Raw genomic sequence first — 17,861 nt, 5'->3', positions numbered from 1 at the left:
ATGCATTAAATCAGTCTGTGATGTGAGCTTGTAGATCTGCTATAAGCCTATTTGTCAAACAATGACATATAAACAAATCCAAATATATATATATATATATATATATATATATATATATATATATATATATATAGTTTCTTTTTTGTTTGTTTTATTAGTTTTTAGAGTTAGTAAACATCGGCAATCTATTTGTCTATTAGTTATCCCTCATCATTTTGAATTGTCTTTTCTTTTTTGCTCGTTTTTTTGTATGACTATGCAAACTCTGACTTAGTATTTTAAAATACTGAGTCACTCTCAGAAAATAGCCGATCTACAAGCTCATCACAAGCTTTTATCTGCTCTTTTTTTTGTAAGACAGGGTATATAAATAAATGAGCCACTTATACTCCAGCATCCATATTGTGGGGAAAGCTTTCACTAAAAATAGCAGATCGACAAGCTCATAACGCAACTTGTCGATTGGCTATTTTCAGCAAAACTTTCAGGAAACAGAAAATACACTAGACTAAATCAACTAAATAATTGAAACTTCAAAAGATGGCAAATGTCCTCTGCCATCTTAAAGGCACATTCAATTGTATTAAATATGAACGATAACTTTAGCAGTTGCTTTACTTTCGGACAATGATTTACTTTCGCCCTCTAGTGACCACTAATAGTCACTAATTTAATTGTAATTGTAGACAGGCGATGTAAAATCTCAGTTATTTCTGACTGTCTTCCATGACAGATTGGACCAGACATAACTGCAATGGACAATGTCAAAAGATACAGATAATACAATCGGCCCATCACAATTCGAAAGAAATTAACACCAGACATAACACAACAAACTTGTTCAAACAGCTCACACTGCCACCAGCAAGACTTTCTTTAATTTTGATGCTCAAAGTGAGAGGACACATCCAACCTCACTGCTCTGAATAAAGAAACTAAACATGGCGGAACAATGAAACGATAAAAGAAAGCACCCTTTACTCCATTTCCTTCCACACTAACTTGTAAAACGACTTCAGAACAAAATTCACAATGCCATAGCGATCCACGTAAATACTTGTCCAGGTAGGCAACATGAGCACGACATGGTCAAATGGTTCCGGAGAAAATGTCATCCCAACACAACACATTCACAAAATCTTCCCTGGTACAAAATGAACCAACAACAAAAAAGAAAAAAATAACTAAAGTCTGGAGAACAACCAAACATTATAGGGAATATCAAGGAGGCGCAAAACAAATAAATAATAGCACAATCAACCCACCTGAATGCCAATCCCAGAACCATGTTAAACATAAAAAAATACCGTTTCAATAGGTTCTAATGACAAAACAATAATACTCTTTTTGCAAACGTTATGCTAACTACGTCCATGTACGAGTGGATGGAGAACGAACCAAAACATCAACACTTGGCACTTAAGAAATAAAATACAAAATGACAGACAAAAACAGACAAGAAAAAACATTCCTCAGCAAGTAAAAGTACATTGTTGTAAACAATAATATGCCAACTCTTGGGCATGATAACAATCAATCCGTTTGGTTGGCATTTGGCATACTTTGAGCCTGTATAAGTGACTTGTACCATATCCATTTGCTATTTGTTATGTTTTCCCTTTTGAAATGACAGTCTTTGAGCGTGACAGATCAGCTATATCAGGACCAAATAGATTACAAAGTATTTGATGTACAAGGTAACTGATCACATACTATGATATTGGGTTTATCGTTCCATACTGTGACTTCAATAGAGATGATCGTATGATTCAATGCTCGCCTTTTCCCGTATGAGAACAAAGCAAATCAAAGTAAGAGAGACACAGCGTTGACATTTTAGATCCCAGGGTTGGAGGGTAAATGGTCTCTTCATCTTATAAAAGAGAAATTTCAAGGCACTGTGAAACTGCAAATGGGTAACAAACAGTTACCTTGACATCGTTGACATCGTTTAAATCCAGTGGATAATAAGATGGCCTAACAGGTTCTAATTTGGTCCAGAAGGATAGGAAATGGGTGCAGCAAACAGATGAAGATCACTTAAGATTTTGGCAGTGCCAGGTCAAATCTATGAGCGTAGCTTTGACTATATAATTGTCATTTCTCCTTGAAATGTTAGTTATCTAAAAAAAAAATGCTTGCGGTCTGTGATTCCAGCAGCCGTGGATGTACCGTATCGGTGTTCAAAAACAAAACTGAGGAACAAATGAAATGTCGATCTGTCCATTATACCTAACAAAGTACAGTCATCACTCAGATGAAATGACTTCATCAAAAACAATCATTGATGTAAGTGGTGAGAAAAAGAAAACGTAAAAAGGGGGAAAAAAGAATAATACATTTACATTCGTCTCTACAGAGAGAACTTTACTTTACAGGCCATGTTTCATTGTAACTAAAATAGACATTACCTGCCGCAAGGGAAGAAAAAAACAATCGGTCTGAAAATCTAAATTGTCTGTAATAATAATGTGGTGAGAGAGAGAAAGAGGGAGGGAGGGAGGGAGAGAGACAGAATGTGGTGTGAGAGAGAGAGAGAGAGAGAAAGAAAGAATGTGGTGTGAGAGAGAGAGAATGAATGTGGTGAGAGAGAGGTGGGGAGAACTGACACTAAGTATGACAGACACTAAAGCTCAATTTATACTCTGTCGTATGATGGTGTTGCTTGCTGACAAGATCAGCTCTTGTCGACAAGCGACACCATCATGACGGGAGTATAAATGAGACACAAGCGATGTATGATGGTCCTCTGTAGACACACGTCCGACACACGTGTCCCTTATCTTCACCTCTTTGTTTATTTGACCTCCAAACAGATCACACCATCTAATGGCTACATCCTCAAACACAAACAATACAAAAACATCTCAATACGCAGAAGAAGAAGAAACAAAAGACTTGCGTACGGATTGTTCACAACAATAACTCCAAATCGACCCGGTTCTCAAAACAGAAGCGAAACAGGGCCAAATTAACCTTCGCCATGAGGACTTTGCGTGTGTATGTGTGTTTTTGTCTGTGACTGTTGTCTGTTGTATGTTACAGTGCAAAATTTGTCAGGGGAAATAAACAACAACTGAACTTGACCGGAGAACGTCAAAAAAGAACCTTCTGTCTGAGAAAACGTGTGTATGTCAGAGTCACTTCTTGAGGGGCTGGTAGACGGAAGCATTAGGGTCCAAGGAGGACGGACTGTTGTCCATGAACTTGGACGAGTAGTGCGGGGCCACAATGGGGCTCCGGCTGCCGCCGTCTGTGGAGTAAGACAGGCTGGGCATGACGGCCATCACCTCTGCTATCTTCTGCTTCAGGTCGGCAATCTCCTGCTCCCGCTGGTGGATCTGGCCTGGGGGGAGAGGTTATTTACATTAGGCTTCGTTTAAAGAAATGACACACGCTCGCGCGTGCGCACGCACGAGCGAGCACACACACACACACACAAAGTATGCTTGCAATGACAGAACGTTTCCATGGGAAACATTTTTTTCCCCTTATGCTTCATTTGGACTTGCGTCATCATTCCTTGTCTTCAATAGCTTCTATGACTTATGCCTATGTTATGGATACTCAACGACTGTGTCAGAAAGATGATATGATGACTTCATGTAGTAGCTACTACATGAAGTCAAAGCATAGCTAGAACTACAGGATAGAATAACAAGTAAGACGCGCGAACGCTGGAAGCGAACGCAGCTCAAAAATATTGTGTATTTACGGACTTGTAATCCGTGTTATTTCACCGTGATGGAGAGAGAACAGTGTGTGTGTGTGTGTGTGTGTGTGTGTGTGTGTGAGAGCATTGTCTAAATTCCTGCACTCTGGCGCACTCGTGTGGCTGCTTACAGGCAGTGCACGCATGTGAGTCATGTCACCCAGGGCCAGGCAGGCAATGAGAGTGTGAGTCACATGGGTGCATGCAGCCAATGAGAGGTGAACACAGACACACAGAGACACAACCCGAGCACGGTTTCATAGTAAGCTCCACTTGCGCGGAGGCGCGCCTCCTTCCGCTGCGTTCGCAAAAACGACTCACAGCAGGCAGAAATTCACCCAGACACGGTTAAGTGCAGCCTATTTAACTTGTTACTGATTGGACACAGACTTCAGATCGCATAGCAACAAGCATCCAGGTTTGTTATCGTAATGACTCGAATAGCGACACTAAAGGTACCTGGACCCCTATTCCTAAAACACAGATATTTTTGCAAGATCAAATCAGACTTGAAAGCACAGGGGCTGGGGTGAGGTGGGGTTGTTGTTAGGTGGTGGGCTTCAATGCACTGTTTCCGAGGGTCGATTTGGTTCCATTTGTACACTCGCAGAGTTAAATAAACACTTTTTTCTTTGTTGTTTTCTATCTAATGGGGCTCCATGGGCTAAAGCATATCAAATCGGGGCTCCTTGAAATGAAAAAGGTTGAGAACCAGTGGTTTAGTGTACCTTGTGCTATTTCCAGCTGCCTCTTGGCATCTCCCAGGGCAGAGAACAGGTCCAGCTTGATCCTGGTCTCAGCACTCAGGCTGTTCTCCAGGTGCTGGGTCTTCTCCTGCATGGCTGACAATGCCGACATCAACACCTCTGTGTCTTTCTCGTTCTCTTTGTACTTACGCAGCTCCTGTACAGGGAGGACAGGGGGTGGAGCAGGAGGTGAAGGAAGGAGGATTACGATAAAAGCTACATGTTAAAGGGATGAACGTTGCGCTCGTTTCATAAAGCGTACTAGCCACGTTCTTTTGTTATTATCCCTTTTTTTCTCCAATTCTTTTCAAAAATCTCTAATTCTCTTAGTAATTCTGTTAATTCCCAAGTACCCTTGTACTGTAGTCGCTGCTGATCTTAGGGAGGATGTAGGCGAGCACGCGTCTCCTCTCAAAACACGTGATGTGCCAGTCTGCTTCTTTTCACCTGACAGTGAGGAGCTTCACCGGGAAGACATAACACAACGTACCACGTGCCCTGCCGGACCTGAAGGAGTTCTCTGTTCCTGCATTAGCATGCTAGGCCCTACCAGCCTCGATTTTGAACACGGCCAATTGTGTGCATTGGGACACCTGGCCAAGTCAAAACCCTAGTCCCCGCAGCGGTGGACAGTAACTACCCAAGTGCCCTTTAATTATCACTTGTGAACTATGATGTCAGTGGCAGCTCACCAATAGGACCTGAGGAATCATTTTGGGTCCGTTCAGCTGTTCAATAGTACACCCCTCAAAAATAAAGTTCAGTTTCTAATCTCACCTGACACTTTCCCTCCAGATCTCTCATCTGTTCCTCCTTCAGCTTGACGTCCATGCTGAGCTTCTTGCACTCCGTCTCCAGCTCTCTGATTCGCTCGCGCAGAGACTCGGTACACTCACCCCTGACGACCACAGTGTCAAGAGTGACAGAAGAAACAGGAAAAAAGAAGCAAGAAGCATGTGCAGACATTTAGAATAGTGCCTGGTATTGCTGCTTTTTCCATCCTACCAGGATGTTAATTGTGTTCACCCATGCCCATGTAATTCCAGCTCTCTGATCATGGAATAATTAGTCTAGGGATGGCATATCAATGCAGTTAAAGGTGATATTTATAATATTTTATGTAATGACAAGAAAATAATACATCCATAGAGCTTTTAAGAAGGTGTGGAATAAAAATATCTCCCACCCCCCCAAAAAAAAATATGATAATGTTTGTTTTGTTTGCCCCTGTAAACTGACGGCTGACATTATTCATGTGTGCTTCTGTTTTGATTGGGTTATGTACTCCCCCCACCCAACCCCCCTGAAGAGTGTTACAATGTGCAAACTACAAGACTGCAGGACTTATAGATGTGAATCAGGGCAACATAGAGGATGTAATTGCGACATCTAGTGGCTGAACGCTCTCCATTGCACCTTTCAACTGGTGGGATATAAAACCAGCAGTACTAGGGGTCCATGAGGACCCATAGATTATAGAGGTTGCATCAGGATGTATCGATACGACATGTAGTGTAGTGGCATGGCTTCACCAGTGTATCCATTCACTCACAATTGACCAGTATGATGGTGTACGTGTGCACATGTGTACATGCAAACCTACCTGGTAGCGGCAGCCAAAGCCACAGCCCTAGCGGCGGTGGCCTCCTCCATCTTCTTCCTCTTCCTCTCGTCAGCCAGCTGTTTCTCGGCCAGGGCGCGAGCCTCCTGCTCTGCCTTGAGTCTCTTTTCCAGCTGGGAGATGGTCTGCTTGTCCTTCTGTTTGGCCTGCACCGCACCGTGGAGCCTGAGGTGTGGGGTAAAATATAGTCAAGACAGGTGGAAGCTTTAGCCTGATTACACTGTGCATTTTTGTTGTTGGCCTCGGTCAATAACAACAGTGAACATCCCCAACCTATATGGACTTCTGTTCCGTTTACTGGGTACCAAATAAGAAGACAGGGTCTAAGCCTGTGTGTAGTTTCAGGGGGCACTGACATTAAAGGCTTCATTTATACTTTGTTGTGCGATCAATCTGCATTAATTGCTGGGACAAATGCCAGTAGTCACTAGTATTTATCGGTTCCAGCACTGATTGGCAGTGACGGAAACAGGACACGCAGGTAGACTTGCACATTTTCTGCCCCTTTTCCGGGCCGATGCTATGAGAGAGCTTCTTCTGATTGGAGGGGAAATGGAAAAAAGTAGACCAAGCCTCTACAGTGAGAGTATTTGAACGGCATTTGTGCCCAGACTGGTGGGGGTCCTTGAAATAAAAAAAACTTTGAGAGTCACAGGTGTTAAGTGCAGGTAAATACATTGCACAGGGGGGGGCTCTCACTTGTTCTGCAGCAGCTCGTTCTCTTGGCTCAGTTGGCCCAGCTCGGAGCGCAGGCTGCGGTCCTGGCTGGTCAGGGAGGACAGGTGGCTCCGCAGCTCCGACTCCAGCTGTCTGCTGGCCTGAAGGTCTGCCTTTAGACGCTTCACATCCTGCTCCAGCCTGCACCACCCGACAGCAGGGAGGGAGAGAAGGATGCGGTGAGGGTGGGTGGGGGTGTTAGATGAAGGCACAGGGTAAGAGTTTGAAACAGCGAGGCAGGGAGAGAGGATGGAGAGAGTGTGTGCAAGACAGGAAGATGGAAATAAATTAGGGAGAATAAAAGAGGGAGAGAAAAGCAGAATAAAATGATACAGTAAAAATAAAATGTATGAGTGTGTGAAAAGAACAAACGTTAAATTTTTTTTTTAAATGTCTTTTCCATGAGACACATATCCCTAAAGCCTGATTTATACTTGGTTGTGCATTGTGTCTCACACCGAAAATAGTCGATCTACAAGCTCACAGTGAGCTTGCAGATCGGTTATATTCGGTGCGACATACCGTTGCGCAACTACAGTTAAGTATAAATCAGGCGTTACGGGATCATAAGCACAAACAATACCTAACACAACACACAACTCCAAAACATCACAATCAATTCACAACGACTGAAAGCTGCATGATAAATATACTAATAAAAGCTCTCACAAAAGTAGGAAAACATTATGTTCTCTAACTCTTTAACACTTAACTCAAGAAACTGCAAAAACGTTACGTTCAAAAAGGCATTCAACTCTATTACATCATTTAGCCACATCGAGTCTGAGTTTCCACCTGTTAAATAAGATCCCGCAAGATCCCAGAACGAAATTCAAACTGTTCATGACGATTTTTGTGTTTTGGATAATGGAACACAAACATATTTTTCACAGACATAGCCCCTTTTTATCATGCTAAATGTTCTGAGTTTTAGTTTATACAGTATGTCCCATGATTTAGTATGATATCATGAAAATGTGTTTAACCAAGGAAATGTCTACAGTACTTTTATTTTGAAATGCATGCCTCAATTCTTATAAATATATCTTTTGTCAGTGTATATGTAAGTGTCTCTATGTGTGTGTGTGTGTGTGTGTGTGTGTATATGTGTGCGCGTGCGTCTTACCGCACGAGCGCTTCCGGCTTGCAGAGCTGGTTGTTGGGGATGCAGTTCTCCACCGGGTCTTTCTGACCCTTCCCGGCGCTTTTCTGTTTCTTGCCTTCGTTCTTATTGGACGAGGAGCCGGATGGCACGCTTCCATTGGTGGAGCTGTGGTTCCGGGGGGAGGAGTTAGAGACGCTGCCGCTGCCGCCACCTCCTCCTCCACCACCGGTGGCAGCATTTTTGTAGTTCTTCCCCCCTGTTCCCGTCCCGGCCTCCTCTTTGGGAGCGTGCGTGTTGGCGTCGGCATGTGTGTGCGCGTCTCCCGCCAGATCGTTGTTTAGCCTCCCCCCCGCCACATGGTTCTCCATGTACTCCACCTCCTGCAGTTTGGAGTCCAGTGTGTGTATAATGCTGTTGTTATTGATCCCCACTGTGTGTTGCTTTTTGCCCTCTTTGCCGTTACTGTCCTTGCCTTTCTCCCGGTACTCCAGCTCCGGTAGCGGGACAGGGGTTGTGTTTTTCTTCCCAGGAGGACCTCCGTTTTGGGATGTTGGCACCGTGGCGTCCACCTCTGAGACCCCTTTAGCTAATGCCGCTGAGGGAGGGAGGGGCAGACCAGAGGCATGGTTAGAAGGAGGAAGGGTTTAACATTCCAATATTTTTTTGAAAATGCTTGAAAATATTGGAACATTTTCCAACATGGAAACGATTCTGCAAAATAATTGCAATTATCTCGAATAATTGTGATGATTCTGTACTAACTGTGACAGGCTTAGAAACCCAAGGCTGATTTTGTAGCTTGGTTTCCTGTACAGGTTAAAACCTACATAGAAGGGTACAAACATGGCAAGGCAAGTAAGCAACGCAGATCCAGCTAAAAGTAATAACTGATGTGGTTAGATTTAGGTGTGGAGTATTAATAACAAGAGTGAACTTAGATTTAGTGTACCCAGCGCCAAGGGTGTGCCAATGTGCAAGCACAGACAATAGCTAACAGTATTGCCAATGCTTTGCACATTGGCACACCTAAATCTACCACAACCATAATTAATTTTATTAGCTGGAGCTGTGTTGCTTGAATCGCGGTGTACTATAAGATTAGTCTTGTGCAACCAGCCACGTTTTACCCTGCTGTTGTTTTTAGCATGAATTATTTTTTAAAGTCATAAATGACAAAGGTCTGCCTAGGGTTTCATTCCCGTTTAAAGTTCCCCTGTACTGGCCTCCACCGGCTATCTGTTAAATACAGAATTTACTATCCGTTTTAACCACATGAACTCTAGCATCCCAATAGACTCTGTGCAAAACAGTCATCCTGTGTTTCCAGAAAGTGGCATACCTGTTCAGTTTCCCATAGCTTTGTTTGATTGACTCGACAGCAAATTTGAACCGGACATGACACCTTCAAATGTGTTTCCAGATCAAATCTGGTGCCAAGAACAGGATATGGGTATGCCACCTTCGAAAAGTGGGACTACAGTTCTGCACAGAGGCTATTCTGGACATGTCATAATAGGTGAACACGCGGCAAAAAATGCAGATCTACAAGCTCACAACACATCACGTGCGATGTGTTGTAATCTTGTAGATCTGCTAGTTTTGGCGAATGTTAGCTTATTATGACATGACCAGAATAGGGACGCTAGGGTTCGATCGCTTCGTAAAACCTCAGATCTCTGCTAAAAAATAATAAAAAAAAGTTGAGCTGGAACACACACAAACGCAAAAACTACAGCTGATAACCACCTTTGTGACTTCTACACCTGCCTGAGTCTCCACCAGGAGATGGCAGTAGTCTGTATCATGTCTGTATCTAATGGAGCCAAGCTCCAAAGCAGAGAAGACATGGATCGTTTCTCAATACCAGAACGCAAAGAACAGACTTGCATCTTTGAAAAAAATGATCTTGTCAAGTGAACTATTATTAGAACTATATTATTGCAGAGGAATAGCCACTTGTAGACTCCTTGTACACGTGTTGCGATGCGTTGTAGATCTGCTATTTTAGCGAAACATTTGCCCCACAATAGGGACGTTACACGCTAGGTTAGTTGTTTGAATGGTCACTGCTAATGGCCGACTTCTGCCAACGGCGTAGAACACACAGCAAAGACTACGGGCAAGCGGCAGGTCTTTAGAATATCATCTGAGTGAGCACATTTCTCTGTCCCGGTTGAAGTCTAACAATTAGGTCTTCCCCTTATTACATTTTTCATTGTTGAGGTTTTACTGATTTTACTTGTACAGCATTGTTTGTTTTAAAGTGATTTATAAGGGTGCCTGCCGGGTAGCACAGACCATAATGCTCCTTGTAAGTCGCAAAGGACCCAAGATGGAATACAACTCCTGTCATGTCTCATACTGTATGTCTCCCTCTCTCTACCCCGTGTTTCCTGTCTCTCCACACTCTCTAATCTGATCTAAATAATGCAAACAAATCCAAAACAATCGTAAAAAAATATAAATACATTCTTAAATAAAACTTAACTTAAAGCTGCACTATGTAACTTTCCACTTCTACCCTGGATTTGAACCCGGGTCTCGTGCTGACATGTTTTACCATTGTGCTAATAGAGCCTGCCGGCTTGCTCAAGGGAACATTTTAATCTCGACCTTTAGGTCAAAATTCTTGTCAAACCAGAAACAGGATGGTCTCAAAAGGTCATGCCTCAGCTAGACACACAATCTAAATGTCTTAATAGAAGAGCAGGGAGACAAAATACAACCACCCCAATTGTATAAGTTATATTGTATCAACATACTCTACCATGCAGATTGGACAAATTTAAAATGTATTCAGAAAAAGTTACATAGTGCCGCTTTAAATTATGATTGTGTCTGTTTGAGCATGTACTTATGCCTGTCTGTGAGCACGTGTCTATGCATTTATACATGCGTCTGTGTGCGTGTCTCACCCTCCTCTGCCTCTCTCTCAAGTCTCTGAAGCATCTGTTGCTCTGGAGGCAGAGCCTGCTGCAGGAGCTGCATGTAGAACTCGTTCTCCTTCTGCACCTCCTTCTGCTTCCTAAGACGCATCTTGTAGCTGACGTAGCTCTTGAAGCCGAAGCCCAGAGTCACCACCGGGTAGCCGATGCTGCGAGGTACAGGGAGAGAGAGAGATGCTAATGTTTCAACCTGGCACCATGACAGGCATGATTCATGCGTTAGAATCGTGTACCATCTGCATTAGAGCTGGCTTCAAACTGTACAACAATATAATAACAGCAGTGAACGTTCCAACCCATATGAACTTCTGTTATGTATCTTGGATACCAAATATGAAGAAGGAAAAAAAGCCTTGTTTGTCAGCTGTTAGTTTAGCTAGATAGCTATATTGACCAGACTGAACTACATAGACCTGGAACACCTATACGTTGTTATACCATTCAAGCCGGGAACACCTGTGTGTCACATTAGCTGTTGCTATCTGTGCCGGTGTTTATGCAACACATTTCTCATCCCGTCATATTAAAAAGGTACCTTTGGCATCCACGCTGATGCCGAGGATAACCTTTTGCATCCTATGTTTACGCTGAAGAAACGCAGACCATGTCATGTCGACTCAATGTGCAGTTCTCACAATAGGCTTAGGCTTCAATGCTTTTGGTTAAGCTTGATATAAATTGTGTGGCTGTGTATTTTCACACAGGGAAGGGACCCTTGTCTTTTCATTTTATTTTGATCAGTTTTAATAAATGTACTTGTGACATCTCACATGTGGCTTTGATTTACAACTTTCTTTCTCCCCTTCCATTGTTAATTAACATTACACCGAAATGGTTGATGATGGCTAATGTAGTTATCCTTAAACTAACTACAAGATAACATTGACCAACCAACAGCCAATCAGATGTGACCACGGGTTTTGGCTCATCTCCTAGCAACTATTCTGGCAAGTACAAAGCAATGCATACAGACAAACACTACATGAAACAAAGTACTACTGTAAGTAGGTCACTATCATGACATTTTACTTAGGTTTTGGCATTGAACATTGGAACGTATAACTCAAAAGTGCATTTGTTTTTTCTATTAGGCTTTGTAGACAAAGAATCGAATCAAAATAAATAATGTATCATGGCTAAATGAAAGACATATTTCATTTATACATAGAATTTTGTTTTAACTAGCGGAAATAGAAGTGAGCTTATAGATCTTCTATTTCCGCTATTTTTTTAAATGCATGAATTTTTCAACAGATACATTTATGCAGATGAAGGGAAACGATTCTGACGATTATGCAAAAATAATTGCGATTATCTCAAATAATTGCGATTATGTAATAATTGTGACCGGCCTAACTGTAAGTACTGTTTTTTGGTGCGCAGAACAGGTCCAACACAGGTCAAAATGTCATTAGGCATGTTTTAACCTCAGTCACTGATAAAAAACAAAATGTGGGAAATAATACTACTGCATAATACTACAAGGGAAAATGTGGTTACAGTACCAGTGAGCAGCGAATGGCCGACACAGGTCGACATGAAAGTTTTTCAGGTCTTTGAAGCGGATGGCGGCTTCGATGTATACGAATAATATCCATAGCGATACAGTGGGTAGACAAACTCCTCTTTCTGTGGAGAAGCACAAAACAAGAAGAAGTCAGCAGTCTGGGTTTGGCACTGATGGAACCTGGCAGTATTTGCATTTTAGATTCTGAATCAGAAACATTTGACTGCCAAGTGTGCGGTTCATACAAGGAAACGGCTCTGGCATTTTTAATTAAAAAGTACACCAAGTCTTTGAGATGAAATTGGCTGTTTCACTGGCAGCTATATAGAGGATCCAATAAGAGAAACTTTGGACTGACCTGTGTGCCAGACGTACTGGACCCATACGTAAGTGCTGGCAGCAAAGAACAGCCACTGGACGGGGATGAAGAGGAGGCAGATGATGTCTGATGTAAACGCCACACACACAAAGAACACAGAGAACGCCTGGGTGGAAGAGAGGAAATAAGACAGAGAAGTCAATAATTTGCAGAAAAACTGCATACAGTAAATTTGTATTAATAGCACTAGTTAGGATGGCTAAATGCAGAGGACAAACAATTATTATATTTTCAGCATGATGTGTTTTATACTGGCAAGTGGCAACTATGACTTGATAATGCTGAATCTTTTTGTCTTCTTCTCACAAATAGGAATTTTGCAATTGAGAGAGAAAAAAACAAATATATATGGAGATATGTGGCTGGAATTGCAAGAGAAAGAAACAAATTGAGGCCTTTTTAATTTAATTTAATGTATTCAGAAAACAGTCTCACAAACGCATGCACACACACACACACACACACACACACATACATACCAGTCCCTGGTATCTGAAGGAGTCGTAGACACTTCTGATGAAAAGCCAGAAGGGCCACAGGTACTCGAATCTGAACTCCAGCACAAAGTCAGCCAACAGCACCAACACCCACACCACCAAAAACTTCAGGTAGAGGAATGTACTGCAAACACAACAACAACAATCATTATTCTACAATGACCATGTAAACTTATTTTATGACACATAACCACGTTCAACTGGTGTCCCTATTTTGGGCATGTCATTATAGTCTCGCGAAAAAACAAACAAACAAATAGCAGATCTACAAGCTCACAAGTTGCGATGTGATGTGTTGTGAGCTTGTAGATAGGCTATTATTTATATTTTTATGAATAGGGCTTCAGTTGTTACGCCTTTCATGAAGAGGACAGCTTGTGGAGGCTTCGTATAGTGAATAGAGCATTTTTTATTGAAATATAAAATGTTCAGATTAATTAAATAATGGAAAACTCATCTGTATTTCCCACCTACCTGTTGATTCTAAAGGGGCAGAAATTAGAAATAATGATTAGTAATCTACCACTCTACAATACTATGCCTGTAAAGCAAAAATGGGAATCTGATTTGGGGTGCATCTATGATGACATTGATTGGCATAACATGCATGTGAATGTTCACAGACCTTTCTTAATATCCACTAAACACAGACAAATGCAGTTTAGCATTTTTAATAGAACCTATTATACACCACATAGATTACATAAAATATTCAATAATGATTCCCCCAACTGCCAGAGGTGCAAAATCTCTGAGATTTACTTCATATGCTGTCCGTGCTTGGAGGAGTTTGGAAATATATTGTTAAAACAACTTCAGAAATAGTAGAGTCTGAAATAGTGCCCGACCCTAGGATTTGGATTTTGGGAGACATACAGGGACTCGCATTAAGCCATCATAGGAAATACTTTATTTTGCTGGCTGGCACAGCTGGGAAAAAAATGTATTCTTCAAAACTGTAAATCTGAAAACTCTCCCTCTCAGAGACCTTGGTTGAACGAATTGCCTTCCTATTGTACTCCTGAAAAGATTTTATACAATGTAAGGAGGAAACCTGCAACATTTGAGAAAATATGGGGTTCTTTTATATCTTTATTACCATCACTGCGTCCTTGTAACTACATGGGATATTGTATCATGTTTTTAATGCAAATATAAAGATGGAACTTGTACCATACCTGGGTGTGTGGGTGTGTGGGTTGTTGTTGTTTTTCTTTGTGTTCTTGTTTTTTTGTTGTCGTCTTGTCTTTTGTTTTTTTGTCATTGTGAAAAAATGTTAAAAACTAGTTGAACATGCATATATATATAAATCCAGCCTTTCTGTGCCAATTATTATCTATATCTGCATTTGTGTGAAATGAAATGGGTATTATGGGTGAGAGAACCTTTCTTCTATCCTTGAAGACACCCAGAGTGAAGATGTTATTTGCATAATATGAATGAACATCCAGGCAGAATCTGTGAGCTCCTTCGTCATGTCTGGACATGCTCAATTTGACACAGCTGTTTGCACTGTCTTGATTTGCCATCGATTAAACAGCAGGCAAATGCACGTTCGATTCTGAGTTATTTTTAATGAATGGGTTTGTTATGTATAACTGGCAGTGGTGTAAAGCAACTAAGTACATTTACTCAAGTACTATACTTAAGTATAATTTTGAGGTATTTTTACTTTCCTAGATTATTTACAGTTTTCAGTGCTTTTACTTCTACTTCACTACATCTCAGAGGCAAATATTGTACTTTTACTCCAATACGATTTTTTAAAAACTAGTTACTTTATAGATTTTTATTATTACAAAACATCCATTACCCACTTCAACCCCTATACATTTCGGCCATTTGAAAATAGACCAATATGCTATTTTCATTTTTATACATTTGTACATTTTGATACCAATACTTTTGTACTGTTACTCAAGTACATTTAATTCTGGACTTTTACTTGTAATAGAGTATTTCTACATTGCAGTATTGATACTTTTACGTAAGTAAAAAATGTGAGTACTTCTCCCAACACTGCTCTGGTGGCTTTTTTGTTTTGATTCTGAATCCAGGACGAGCCACGCTGTGATCACTCAACAACCCCGCCATCGGCTTTAAAACGTGCGTCCCTCATCCATGCACGTCGCCGTTGTCATCATATTATTATAGTTCGCAGGTTAGAGGCTCACTCAGCCTAATATTAATGTAAAAAAAAAAAATCCCACGTGCCATCGCGTGTAATTTACCGGAAAAAACGAATCCATAACGTTCATGTTTTAGAAGCAATTCATTGCTTGCATCTAAAGAAAGGACACATCTGGACATAATGTCTCAAACATAGGCCTAAAAACACTGTCCATTCAGAGGTGTCTCGTTCACACCGCGTCTAACTGTGGATACAATGACACACATCGGCTACTTTGTTGCATGTCAAAAAAACGAAAATAGACGAAATATAAGCTCACATACATAGATCGGCTATTTTGGCCGAATGTTCGCCTATAATTGCTGCCAAAATGTTTGCCTATTATTTATAATTTGCCCAGAACATGGGGGACGCTGGATGTTTCATCAAGTGGATGATGAATGCGCGTGCACACACACATATAACACATCATACATATATGATCCATAAACACAGAGACGCCATTGTTGTACCATAACGTCCGTTAGGACCGTTGTGTTCTTCCTACCTGCTATAAATACCCTCGGTGATTCGGCTCCGTTTTAACGGCCGTCGGAGTTTGCTGCAGTCCGCATTGCGCCGCTTCATCCTCCCCCTGTTGATCCAACAATGAATTAAATATCGCGGAAAATGTCATATAGTCGACCCGTTTAATGAGCGCGCCCCTCCCCCCCTTCAGTGGTCCTCCATTGTTGTTGTTTTATGAATACATGAAACAAAGACATAAATAAAAACACACGTCCAAGAGGAGAGAGCCCCTCCCCTTTTCACGACACCGTCCGTGCGTAGCTGCGTAGGAGCGTCGTGTGACGTCATGTGACGATACCCACTTATTGTCAAAGTGAACAAGAGAGCACTTCAATTTTATAACCACCTAAAACAGTCGTTTTCAACCCTTTTCATATCAAGGTCAATTGTTTATTCGGTATTTTGAGCCACGGACCACCATTTGATTAAGATTAAGCCTCTCAGACCCAAAACTTAGAATAATGTTGTTATCATTGGAAGGATACGATTTTGTCCACAATTTCATGCTGTATTGATGTGGTGGTACCATAGGAGAGATAACAGGCCAAACAAATAACAATTCTTCTACATTCTCTAATTGTGTAGACTTCTTGTATTTCTTTGTCTTGCAGATGTTTCACAATAATTTAACTTGAGAGTGTAAAATGAAACCAAATGGACCCGTAACATTTGGTATCATGATTTTACACTCTCAAGAGTTAAAAATCCATAAGGGTCCATTTGGTTACCAACTGTCCATCATTTAGCTGGGGACCACCTGGAACCCCCTTAACACACACTCACCGCCAAAGGGAAGAATTCTCCCCTTTTCAGTCAATGGTGTTTACCGCCAAAGGGGAGAATTCTCCCCATTCTCCCTTTTTGGGCGGTGAAACCGCCCCTATAAGTGAGATTTGGAAAAATGTACATTTTCCTGCGCTGTGATCTGGGCCCAGGAAATTTGTACAATTATCCTGCGCTGTGATTGGCCAATCACAGTCTATTCAGGACTGTGATTGGCCAGTGTCACATGACACATGTGCATAGCCCTATATAAGAAACCATAACTTGAAAAAAACCAAAACTTTGTTTTTTTCAAGTTATGGTTTCGTCCATCATAAAGAGTGTTTCAATAAATGTATTTATCTTTTGTACATGATTGGTTGACTCCATTCAGTATTGTGATTAGCTAGCAAGACACCGCCCACTTCACACAGGGTGTGATTTTTTTTTTGAATTTCCAAAATGTTTCTCTAATTTTTGAGTATATATTTTTTTTGCATTATTCACAACGAATTAGGAGATATACATTTTTTTTTACAAAAAAAATCCATTCACTTCAATGTTAAAAAATAAACGGACAAATAATTTAAAAAAAATCTATAAAAAAATGATTAAAAGCCCTGGCAGTGGGTGAGTACATTATGAATAAACTCTGGCAGTCAATGTGTTGGACTACTGGTGGTCCCCGGACCACTGGTTGAGAACCACTGACCTAAAAGAAAGCATAACCCAGACACGCTCCATAACATAGCCCTCAGAAAACCTACAGGGATGCCCCTTAGTCAGCTGGTCTAGGGACAGCACAGGTACCAGACGGAAAACCCATCACTGGACTTAACCAGATTATAAGAAAACAAAAAGAAAGCTACCTGACATACTGGAAAGAGACAACCCAAAACCAAAGCAAAATGGAATGCTATCTTGCACTAAAAAGAGAATATACACTGGCAGAATACCTGAGAACGATGAACGACCCAAAACTAAGGAAAGCCTTGACTAGGTACAGACTCAGTGAACACAGCCTTGCAATAAAGAAAGGCCGCCACAGACAGACCCTTCTCCCAAGGGAAGACAGACTATGCACCCAATGCACACAAAATGTGGTGGAAACAGATCGAACTACACGTTCTAACCACCTGCCTGCCCACTATATCAAGACATCAGAGACACTT

At 41.4% G+C, this 17,861-nt stretch overlaps 1 protein-coding gene across 1 annotated transcript; it reads right to left on the bottom strand.

Annotated features, from left to right (window-relative positions):
* Positions 1-859: 859 nt before the first annotated feature.
* maco1a (macoilin 1a) lies at positions 860-16,082 on the bottom strand. Its single transcript, XM_080442923.1, has 11 exons — positions 15,908-16,082; positions 13,212-13,353; positions 12,712-12,838; positions 12,352-12,475; positions 10,817-10,995; positions 7,923-8,496; positions 6,779-6,937; positions 6,062-6,244; positions 5,236-5,356; positions 4,441-4,615; positions 860-3,346 (listed from the first exon to the last, which is right to left on the bottom strand). The coding sequence occupies exons 1-11, from the start codon at positions 15,985-15,987 to the stop codon at positions 3,141-3,143; spliced, it is 2,070 nt and encodes a 689-aa protein (XP_080299049.1). The 5' UTR covers positions 15,988-16,082; the 3' UTR covers positions 860-3,140.
* Between the last annotated feature and the right edge of the window lie 1,779 nt (positions 16,083-17,861).

Source organism: Gymnoscopelus braueri, assembly GCF_963280865.1.
Source record: "Gymnoscopelus braueri genome assembly, chromosome: 11".
NCBI classification, from domain to species: Eukaryota; Metazoa; Chordata; class Actinopteri; order Myctophiformes; family Myctophidae; genus Gymnoscopelus; species Gymnoscopelus braueri.
The sequence above is the reverse complement of the archived record's forward strand: the minus strand, read 5'-3'. Positions and strand labels throughout refer to the sequence as shown.

What these genes read in the sequence shown, in the direction of transcription:
- maco1a (XM_080442923.1), bottom strand. Translation starts at nt 15,987, where the DNA reads ATGAAGCGGCGCAATGCGGACTGCAGCAAACTCCGACGGCCGTTAAAA. An exon ending in CGGCCATTCGCTGCTCACTG is followed by an intron (nt 10,996 to 12,351) that starts GTACTGTAACCA and finishes TGTACCTCGCAG; the next exon opens with CATCGGCTACCCGGTGGTGA. An exon ending in GCAGCTGGAAATAGCACAAG is followed by an intron (nt 3,347 to 4,440) that starts GTACACTAAACC and finishes CTCTCCCCCCAG; the next exon opens with GCCAGATCCACCAGCGGGAG.